General features: G+C 36.6%; 1 protein-coding gene across 2 annotated transcripts in view; it reads left to right on the forward strand.

The window, feature by feature from the left end:
* PARP8 (poly (ADP-ribose) polymerase family, member 8) overlaps positions 1-11290 on the forward strand; it is a 116990-nt gene extending 105700 nt beyond the window's left edge. For both annotated transcript variants that reach the window (XM_010563530.1, XM_010563531.1), the window contains 9 exons: positions 867-934; positions 1294-1342; positions 2156-2268; positions 2433-2505; positions 4457-4526; positions 6097-6173; positions 7111-7180; positions 10178-10262; positions 10897-11290. In XM_010563530.1, the coding sequence (XP_010561832.1) occupies positions 867-934; positions 1294-1342; positions 2156-2268; positions 2433-2505; positions 4457-4526; positions 6097-6173; positions 7111-7180; positions 10178-10262; positions 10897-10999 (708 nt within the window). In that variant the 3' untranslated portion in view covers positions 11000-11290. The remainder of the gene's footprint in view (positions 1-866; positions 935-1293; positions 1343-2155; positions 2269-2432; positions 2506-4456; positions 4527-6096; positions 6174-7110; positions 7181-10177; positions 10263-10896) is intronic.
* The last annotated feature ends 263 nt before the right edge of the window (positions 11291-11553 follow it).

The following is an 11553-nucleotide window of genomic DNA, read 5'->3' on the forward strand; positions in this document are numbered from 1 at the left end:
TGCCCCCAGGCTCATCTCTGGTGCTCCTAGTTTTATCCCTTACCCCCTTCAAACCTAGTTTAAAGCCCTCTCTATGAGCCCTCCCATGTACCTTGCTTCTCTAACTGCTATATAAACATTAACCTCACAATAGTTTATAGATCTTACTTTATATGTATTTGTAAAGTACTTTAGGATTCTGGAATGAAGAATGAGGTGTATAGAGAGGAGTAAAATAAATTGAAAATTAAAATGAACATATTTTTGTTACTTAATGTAACATCTTGTAAAAATTTCAAAAATCATGTATTTCTTTTACTTAATATAATGTCTTTTAAAAAGAAGAATAACCACTATTTTGCTTTTTTAAATGTTAAAGTAATTCTTGGACTGAAGGGCTTTAAAGGGATGCTTTGCACTGTGATTGAAATCAAGAAAGGTTTTCAAAGGAATTATAAGCTGATACAGTATTTTACTTTACCAGTTTATACCATGAAACAGTAAAAAAAAGGAGTGGATTATCTTGGTGTATTTTGAGATACTTAATTTTGTGAAGTTCCAGTCCAATTTCTTAATCCAAGAGAACTTATATAGATGTCTTCTGCTGTTCTCCCTGAGATCACCAAAGTTTGCTATAGTATACTCATTTTGATGCTAATTATATGCTTATTATTTTTCTCCAGGGAAAATAATTGCTATATTAATTCTTCTTGTTGTCAAAACACATTTATAACTGTACAACACTAAATGTCAGTAAAACTGTGATTTAAGCCTAATAATGAGTCCCATGTATTCATTTTAATAGATGAAATCATGGGCAATGTAACATATAAAATTTAACCTTATGATTTCAACTAGAAATAAAGAACATAATTACTCTTTTCTAGGCACCTTACTTGGAAATAAAGAAGCAGATGGATAAACAAGACCCCCTTGCACATCCTCTTCTGCAATGGTATAAAATTGACTCAAATGAGATGAGAATTACTGAAGTACCAAGTTTAATGAATAATCACTTCACTAGTATAATTTGGTATAAGCTCACCCTAAGAATTAATGTCAGGGTTGACATTTGCAACTTTAGGTATTTCTGCACTGTTTCTGGACATCATCTGGGTCCTCTGAAAACACTGGAAAGACTCCAGCTTGTTTGTACAGCCTCTGATCTAACTTTCTAGTCAAGATTTGGTCTACTTCTATCTGATAAGTTCAAAGGCCTGCAGCTGGGACCTTTGTGGTGGCCATTCATAACATTTTTAAGAAAAGTTCTGTTTGGTTACCATGTCTAACACATCTAACTGTTTCTTATTTTAGGGTTATTTCTAGTAATAGATCACATATTGTGAAGCTACCGGTGAACAGGGTAAGTGTCTGTGGGTTCTTTATTATTTTCTCATTTCTCATGGCTTGTATTAACATTTTAGGTGGGAGTCTCCTAGCCAAACATAGATGTCTACATTCAAACTAATCACATGGACTCCATTAACAGACAAGGGAGAGAAATAGGCAGTTTCAGGTCATGACTCATAGAATCATGCTGTGAATACCTAAAATAGGTCAAAGGAATAATGCTTGTAAAAAGCTTGTTTGAGGTGAGTAGCTTAAATACAGGTGTCTACCTTGTAGTCATCTGAGATTGGATGAGAATAACTTCACTATTTGTTTTGTTACCATATAGAACATTAGATACAGAATTGTACGAAAAGCAGTGCACACAAACATGATGTACCAGGAGATCCACATATAAGTACACCTTACAAAAAGTATAGCTCTTCAATTTTAGAGGGGTGGTCCTGAGATTCATTTCTGAGTATTTGTGCCTCTGATGAAGGGCATAATAATCTGCAACCTTTCAAATCCAAACCTTAATTCTAAGCCAGCTCTGATCAGAATACCATGATGAAATTGTTCAATTTAATTACTTTACTAGAACCATATTGGGCTGAAATCTGTTTCAGAAACTTCCGTATGGGTCCTAAACTGGAAGACATTTTTACTGTTTGATTTCAGGTAAAAACTATGGTAATGAGACCAGTTTCAACTTAGTTCATGTCGCTATTTAGATGCAGTCATGTATTGTGTGAAACAGCATGGTATCTTAAGAACTACCATTATGGAAATACAATGCTTTTGTGTTAATCAACTTCTTTTCACTTTGCACTGTTATATTTTACAGCAACTAAAGTTTATGCACACTCCCCACCAGTTCCTACTTCTCAGCAGTCCACCAGCCAAAGAATCCAATTTCCGAGCTGCTAAAAATCTCTACGGAAGTACATTTGCATTTCAGTAAGTACATATATTCATATTAATCAAAGGTTGTCAAAATGCCATGCTATTTTTTGTTCTTGCTGTTTGAGGTTTACAGCTGGGAATTTATTGTTTTAAAGGATTACTGATTTCATTTTGCATTTTACACTGTGGAATTTTACGCCTTCTTTTTCATTTTGCAGTGGTTCACACATTGAAAATTGGCATTCCATCCTGAGGAACGGCTTAGTTGTTGCTTCCAATACGAGGCTGCAGGTAAATAGTAGACTAAATAGCTTTAACGAAACTGTGCATGCTTGATTACATACTAGCTTAGACAAGTTTTCAGAAGGTGTGGTTCTAGTAGTCATATAGGTGGAAAAAAGGGAAGTTTTCAAATACCCTCGTTTCCTGGAAAAGGTACTTTTCTGATGCAATTAAAATAAATATGCATCTGCTAAAATAGCTAGAAAATCCTATTGCTGGAGTCAGTGTTTCAGTTTTACATTGCAGAGCAGCACCTCCAGGAGGCTTAACTCGGTACTGCTTAAAAGGAGTTTTGGGATTAAAATGTAGAGCTACATGAACTATCTCAATGTTATAGGATCCAAGAGCATACTAGATTTACAGGAACTGGGTTTACAGCATCGTCTCTTCTCTTCTGGTTTCCTTGGGAGTGGAAATATGAATGTACTGGCCAGGAGAGAGCTATTGCAAACTTCAGTTCGTTTTCTCAGACTAAATCATCAGGAGACCACTATTGCAGAGCAAACTAGGCAATATCAGAGGGACTGGGAAGCTGTAACTCAGAGTATTTTAGCATCAGGGTTTTGACAGCTCTTCTCTACAGCTGACTCCGTGATACCTTGGAGGAGGATCCCAGGGTGCTGACTAAGGACACTGAAAAAAGGGAAGAGGAAATCGCTGCTATTCCTCTTAGTGTTTTGGGTGGTTTTATTAGTATCTTTGGAAGATAATTCCACAAGAAAGCAGGATTTACACACCAAAATTCACCAAAGTAAACCACTTTGTTAATGCTTATTTTTTTGTTGAGGGTTGAGATACTGGCAATAGGAGGAAGCAGTAAAGCCCTATTTTATATAAGTCATCATTTTTAGATCTCTCATACTCCTAAGGCATATCCTGAGCCCAGTTCATCTTATTTACCCCAGTACCAACCAGTCAGAAAAAATATCTGCTCACCAGGGATCCTTTACAACATTGTAGCAGCTGGAAGAGTGAAAGCATGTTTGCACATTCCTGTGAGAGCTCTGGCACATTGCAGAGGCAATGTAAATATCATTGGGTCGGAAAAAAGAAATAAGGGCGAGCATGACTCTTAAGCCCACTGGTCGTAACATCTGCCTAGGTAGGAGATACTCTGGGTTCTCATTTGTGCTCCAACAACTACTTGGTGTGTTTTCTTTAAAGGCTTTTCCACATAAAGCAGTCAGTCCCTGGAGGAGAAGTGAAACCCATACTTCCCCCTTTCCAGAGAAGAAAATGACTGCAGGGCTAATAAAAAGTTCTCGCTTCTGTTGCTTAGCCCAAGCTTCATGACATGGAACAGTGATGTTGGGGAAGAAGAGTCTTCCCTTTCCTCTATTATTTTCAGACAGCTAGTAGCTTTGTGGCTAAAGTGCAGTCCTGCAGTGATGGGATAAGCATGTCTGAATTGGCTCAGGCAAAAAGCTTGACTGAACCTATTCCTCCAGTACTCAGGCTGAACTAGTGACTAAATTTTTCTATAGCATATGACCAGTGTCATCACCATCTTTTCATTTCTTACCTTAAAGAAAACAAAAGCAGTTGTTGCTGCTGTTGATTCAGAGGCCAGCTGAGGCTGTGCTTTCCGCCAAGGTTTTGGTGTGAGACACATGCTGAGCTTGCTCAGCCTTGTTAAGGTGCATTTGGCCATGTACAGAAGCACCCTCTGTAGGCATCCTCCATGGTAATGTTAGATTAAAAAACAGAAAATGCAATTTTATGTATAAATCTGATGTAAAATTATGTTGGGGCATTTTGACATGGTTTCCAGAATATACAGTATTTTAGTAGTCTATTCGCAGCATGATTTTTTTAAAGGCTTCTTTGAACACCATTTATTACCAGGCAGTAAATCAGTGCAGTGGGACAGATGCTTATCTACATTACAACCTGTTCCTATCATTGTAATTTTGTCCAGGTAACCAAATTAATGTTAAACAATCACTTCGCTCTTTTTCAGCTCCATGGTGCAATGTTTGGAAGTGGAATCTACCTTAGTCCATTGTCAAGCATATCATTTGGTTACTCAGGTGATATTTATAAATCACTCTAAAGTTGGAGAAATATAGGGGGGTATCTTAGTCTACTGCTTTTCTTACCAGCATCACAGTTTACAACACTGTATTAAATTTTATCTTTGTTGACCAAGATTTAATTTATTCAGAAAAGAGAAAATCTAAATCCCCTTATTAAATTCCTGTCCTCATTTTCCAAGGTACTGAGTATCTTGAAACTGTGCTTGAATTTGTGATTTTTTTTGTTAGTATCTGCCTAAGTCCATCAAACATTGTCTATGGATTCATGGGCTTTTACAACCTTTATCTGACAAAACAAATATTCATCAATAGACATGTTCAACTGTGTATATTTAAGCATATTCCCAAGTATTGCCATGTCAGGATTACGCAGAAGGTACAGGACAGTGTGTTTATTTTAGCATCGGAAGGGGAGAGAACATAATTTGTCCCACTAGTAAATCCAAAAGTGAATCATGCAGAGTTTTCCATATAAGAATTAAATCATAAATGGAAGTATAATAAGAACAAGATATACTACTGTTTATTGAATTTCAATATCAATAATCTCTAAATGCACTTTTAGCTTTTCAGAGATGATACAAGTGTGGAAACTTTTTAGGACTCACTAAAAGTGCAGGTTGCAGTATCATCATCTAACAAAATGCCCTTTTTGGACAACACTGCTTTATCAGCTTTAATGTAGTTTTTGTCATCTCTCTACCTTTCTTGGTCCCTTCCATCTAGTCTCCTCCAGAAAGGAGGCCTGTGTTCCTTTGAAGTATGTAATATTTGATGCCAATAAAAAACACAGAGGAGTTCTACACTCCCTGTTCCTTCAAAGAGTTAAACTTCCTCATAATTCACTCTGTGTTTGCAAACTGCCAAGAAAGATGGGATACTGGAAAGGCAAGGAAGCCTGTAGTAGCATACAGTACACAAATTTTATATAAACCAACATAAGGAATATAAAAGATATCGAAGACACAAATGTAGGTGTTTAGATTTCTGAGATAGAAGTTGGATCCAATGTGGCTGACAAGTAATTTAATACTTTTATGTGTAGATAAATTAATTGACCAGGGTAGACTTTAAAACTTCAAATAAATTAACTACTCCTAAAAATTAAATGGACTTTGAATAAGTCTAAATAAAGTGTTAAAGATTATTATCTAAAGTTCTTTCTCTTGTCATTTTACTATCCCACCCACAATAAATCAGACTGTGTTACTTCACTCTGAGTAGGGTCAGTTAGTCTCAAGACATGCTGACATGCAACTCTGTTAAGCCATCACCTAAGAGCATTCCTGAGCTGAATTCAGTGGCATTAAAGCTCATGTTTATCTGCTTTTGCACTTAATGCTAACTTGACTTTCCTAAGGTCTTTGCAATACATGCAGATGTACTGGTAATTTCCAGGATTAAATTCAGGTATTCTATGACAAAGTTAACTAGTCTTTTGCATGCCATGCACAGGACTGTGATTCCCACTGTGCTACCTGTTTCATTCTCCATACTTAACTTTGTTTATTATGGTATTTATATGTGTCTTACAGGGTATCTTACATGATTTTAATATTCCTAGGGATGAACAAGAAGCAGCAGAAGGTGTCAGCTAAAGATGAACCAGCTTCAGGCAGTAAGGGCAGTACTACATCACAGGTACAGTACATCAGCCATCTCTGGAAGATTTATGGGTTTATGCTTGGGAACCTGATATCTGAAAAGGAGGTAATATTCCCTTTGTGAAAGCTAACAGTTTTATTGTACTGAACAAAAGCAACAACTTCAGAGACAGCAAACATCAAATACAGCCCAACTGCTTTTAGTAACAATTTATGGGGTATACTGCAGGTCTTGTGCCCTTCTTTTCCAAGCAGAAGAATTTAGGAAGAGAATGAAAATGAAATGCAGTTTGCATTATGACCCTTAGCAAGCCCTTGCTTTCTGATTTCTAGACTTGCAGAAGGATGCAAAAGGAATTAAGAGTGGTTATTGCTGGAAAATGAGTAGCGTTTCATTTATCGCAAGTCAGTTTTTCTTTTCCATGGTTTTTACATATTAAACCATTACAATTCTGCTTTATCTAAAGGAAACTCATAGCATTTATGTGTAGGGCTAAATTTTGAGAAAGAAATCTTGCATCTGTCTCCATAGTAAACACATAGAAACTACAGGATAAGCTGGCTTCGGAGAGAGGTTTGTATGTAAGAGCAGAAGCCCTCAGAAATGGGAAGGCCAGTAGAATATCAGGGTAGTGGCCAAAGAATTGGTGATCAAATTCACCTTTTTTTTTCCTGCTATCAATTTGTTTATCAGTAACATTCTGATATTTCTAATGTTATTCATTCCGTAATAATTAGGAACTTTTTTTCTGGGTAAAGGAGTTCAGATGTCTCCTATAATAATCCAAACAAATAATATAAATGTTTTTAGAAATTCTATTACATTTAGAAATACAATGGAAATGTTTTAGAAAGACTGCCTCTATCATCATTAATTAATAAATTACTGAAAATAGCAGCCCTCTCCATTGTTAGTTTTTCACTGAGTTTGTCTTACTGCACTAATTAAGTTTTCTCATGTTTTTACATCTCAGTCACAGAAGAAGGGACAACAGTCACAATTTTTGCAAAGCCGTAACTTAAAATGCATAGCCTTATGTGAAGGTAAGCTGAAAGCCCTTGAAAAACTGCTTTAGTCATGGACACAGTGTTACTGGATGCAAATCAGTGAGACCTTTAGTTCCAGGATTGGTTGTTTTGAGGTAGGAGACTCCTGGTAGGCGTATGGGTACTTGCTTAATAGCTGAACTTTATATTTCAGTTCAGAATGTTTCCCTTTTCAAACAAAACCTGTAACACATGCTGAATTTTCATTAAATAATTATATGCACATAGCAACTGATCATCTGGTCTGTCTTTCAAATGTGATCATATTCCTAAGCCATCAAGATAACACAAGTTGTGGCCTTTATTTGAAACACTGACTTTTTGCAAGCTCTTGACAAATTCATTAAACACATAAAAGTCAGAAAAAAACAGCTTTCCTGTTGAATTTCCAAATAATTTTTTACTGTTCAGGCAAATACATTTTTCATATGGTAACCTGTCTGTTCTCTCTGACTGCTGCAGAAATTTTGTGGAGTTAAAATCCAGTGCATATGAGTACAGTCATTCATGAAAGACTTGGCCATTCTTTTAATAACTAATGAAACCTCAGCAGGTTTGGAGAACAAAGAATTATGAAATTTGAATAAGAATTGTACCAGTAATTGGTAATCAGTCTCATTGGCCAAACAGAAAGAAATTATATTAAACTCAGTTTTCCCTTCATTTGGAGCATTAAGTTTATTTTTTGAACTAAAAATTAAGACAGACAGTGGAAAAAATGTTATTCCAAAATGGAAGCTTCAAGCTATATATGCTACTTTTTAAATACATATATTTTTGAGAATGATCAAGTGAAGTTTTTAATATGATTAAGGAGATATCAGTCAACATGAAAATGCAATTTGACCTGGACAGAAAAATTCATAAATTTAGTTCTAAAACTTTCAGAATAAAATACTAAATTAATCTAGGGTTTACTAGAATTAACTTGGCCTTTAATGCCTGCAGTTTCTAAATAAAAATAGGGACTTTTTATCCATGTTGTTCTTTCCTCACACTTATTGATGGATTATCAAATTTATAAGGGTGAATTTTAAATATTTGATAAAATATATTTTACAGCATTCATATTTACTTCATTTTTCTGTGAAAAGAAGTGTTTAAGGTAGGTGGTTAATATAGATTATAAATAAAATTAATTGCAAGAGAGAAATGATGGTTAAAAATTACAATTCATGGAAGAAATTACATCAAAATTGAATGTACTTTTATTCATGGTAGTGTTAGAACAGAATAGACTAGACTCTCTGTTGGAAGGGACCTACAACAGTCATCTAGTCCAACTGCCTGACCAGTTCAGGGCTGCCCAAAAGCTAAAGCATGTTATTAAGGGCATTGTCCAAATGCCTCTTCAACACTGACAGGTTTGGGGCATTGACCACCCCTCTAGGAAGCCTGTTCCAGTGTTTGGCCACCCTCTCGGTAAAGAAACGCTTCCTAATGTCCAGTCTAAATCTCCCCTGATGCAGCCTTGAACCATTCGCACATGTCCTATCACTGGATACCAGGGAGAAGAGACCAGCACCTCCCTCTCCGCTTGCCCCCTCAGGAAGCTGCAGAGCGCAATGCGGTCGCTCCTCAGCCTCCTCTTCTCCAAACCAGACGAGCCCCAAATCCTTAGCTGCTCCTCACAGGACATTCCTCCAGCCCTCTCACCAGCTTTGTTGCTCTCCTCTGGATGCTTTCAAGGACCTTCACATCCTTCTTAAATTGTGGGGCCCAGAATTGCACAGAGCACCCAAGGTGAGGCCCCCACCAATGCTGAATACAGCAGGATAATCACCTCTTTTGCCCGGCTGGTGATACTGTCTCTGACGTACCCCAGGATGAGGTTTGCCCTCTGGGCTGCCAGGGCGCACTGCTGACTCACATCGAGCCTGCTGTCGACCAGCACCACCAGAGCCCTTTCTGCAGGGCTGTTCTCCAGCCACTGCTCTCCCAATTTATACTGGTGCCCAGCATTACTCCATCCTAGGTGCAGAATCCGTCATTTGGACTTGTTAAATTTCATGCCATTAATGATTGCCCAGTGCTCCATCTATCTAGATCCTTCTGCAAGGCCTCTTGTCCCTCAAGAGAGTCAACAGCACCTCCCGGTTTGGTATCATCAGCAAACTTGCTAATGGTGCATTCAACTCCTGCACCCAGCTCACTGAGAAATATATTGAACAGCACTGGCCCTAGAATTGAGCCCTGAGGAACACCGCTGGTGACCAGCCACCAGTCAGATGTAGTCCCATTCACTACAACCCTTTGAGCTCTGCCCTTCAGCCAGTTCTTCACCCAGCACACTGTGAACCTGCTTATCCCACAGTTGGACAACTTGTCCGGAAAGATGCTGTTTAAATGCATTTATAGAAATCTTTTCAAATACAGATTGATGGTGTAGCTTCTACCTAGCAATAAAAAGGTTTCTTTCCTGTGTTGTCATTCTGCTGGTAAACAATCTATCATCCAATACATTGCTGTTTTCTAAACATTGAGCAAGTTTTGGCAAGCTTTGTGATCCCCTTGAGTCATAATTGCTATGCTTAATTTTTTAAAATACTTGGTAGTATTGCAAATCCCAAATTTGTCATATCTCAGTTTCAGGCTTTGTCTTTTACGTCTTATTTTTGGCTCAGCCATCATCAAACATAAGTATCTCTGTTCCAAAGGCTGATTAGTTGACTCAGATGCTCCTTAACAGCCCCGTGGCCATTTAAAATCAGTTTTTAATAAATACACTTTTTCATTTTTTCATTCCAATTAACAACTGGCTCCCATACATGAATTATCTATGTTTTCTGGAAAATATATTTTGGAAACAAGAATTGAGTTCATCTCCCTGTTTGTACTAGCAGCCAACTCAGAGTCTACGCCACACCACAGATGAGCAGTGTAAAAGTACACATTCCCAGAAGGCTATTTAAAGTGTATAAAAAAGCAAATCTTTTAAAGCAGTATTTTCCAGGCATGTTTTCATCACTATGAAATTTATTCTTTCCCTGATAGTGATAACCTCATCGGATCTGCACAAACATGGAGAGATATGGGTAGTTCCCAATACGGACCACGTGTGTACAAGATTTTTCTTTGTGTGAGTACAAAGCTTCTTTTAACATTCAACTTCTGTTTGTCCTGGACCTTTTTCCCCCTGTTCCTTCCAATAGTTTTAATTGAATTAGATAAGAGACATTTCTTCCCAATACTTTTCAGTATCACTTCATTTTTTATCTTTCTCTGTACTTAATTTTCTTAGGAAATGTATGGATAAGCTAGTGACAAAGGTTTAGTAGTGGTTTTGTTACAGAATAAATGAATGGAGAGTTAACTGATTTTTACCTCTCTATAGCATTACCTCATGTTACAGTAAGTCTGTCCATGTATCATAAAATACCATTTCTATCTGGCTGTATGTTTTACAGCTGAGGAATTCATTAAAGGCTTCCTGCCTATGATGTAAGCATTTCCTCTCTCACCTCCTATGACTTGTCTCCTTTGAGTCCTAGTGGTGTATTCAGCCTCAGGGTTTCAATGGCAATGGCAGCCTTACCCTTCACTTTCTAGAGTTTAGGATCTGCATATAATGGTTCAGTGCAGCAGAGCATTTTCATAGAAACATGTTAACATATGGAATAAGCACTCTTGATTATTGAATGAAACAGTTTTCGATGTTTTTAGGTAGATTAATAAAACACTAATTTGATTTACTTTCTGTACTTTTTTTTTAGTTATGAAGATGGTCAAGTGGGTGATACAAGTATAAATACACAAGAACCAAGCATTCATAAAGAGATTCTTCGAGTCATTGGCAATCAAACTGCTACTGGTTAAAAGGACCACTCTTATTTAATTGATGTGATTTGGAAGCCTTCCTCAGTCTCAAAGCTGGATTTTGAACTGAAGAAGATGCAAAAAACTAATTTATTATTATTATTATTATTATTATTATTATAAGCAAATTAACCCTTTGAATACTTACTGTTTTCTTACTTAGTATTTCTTATCTCATCAAAATACCTGAGATGGTATGAATTAGCAACTGTAGGGGTGCAAAGTCTATTAATATACTACAACTAATAATAATTAAACAGGCATTTGGCTTGCTGACAATAAACAGACTTTAAAAAGGAGTTTTGTGCTGATATTTTTATATTAAACTTCAATTGGAGGTTTTAGTACTGTATACTGGTATTTTAAATTTAGACTGAATTATAAGTGAGAGAGAAGATTTTATAGCGGAGCACCTGTATTATGCAGGATACTTTGCAATAAGTAAAATATTCTCATATTTAAACACAATAAAAGGTTGTCTGGAACATGTCAAATTAAAGAGATTGGTTACCTGCAGTTATATTAGATTCATTTTATTTTACACAAATACAGCT

The sequence above is a fragment of the Haliaeetus leucocephalus genome, unplaced genomic scaffold (genome assembly GCF_000737465.1).
Source record: "Haliaeetus leucocephalus isolate CR32 unplaced genomic scaffold, Haliaeetus_leucocephalus-4.0 Scaffold169, whole genome shotgun sequence".
Classification (NCBI taxonomy): domain Eukaryota; kingdom Metazoa; phylum Chordata; class Aves; order Accipitriformes; family Accipitridae; genus Haliaeetus; species Haliaeetus leucocephalus.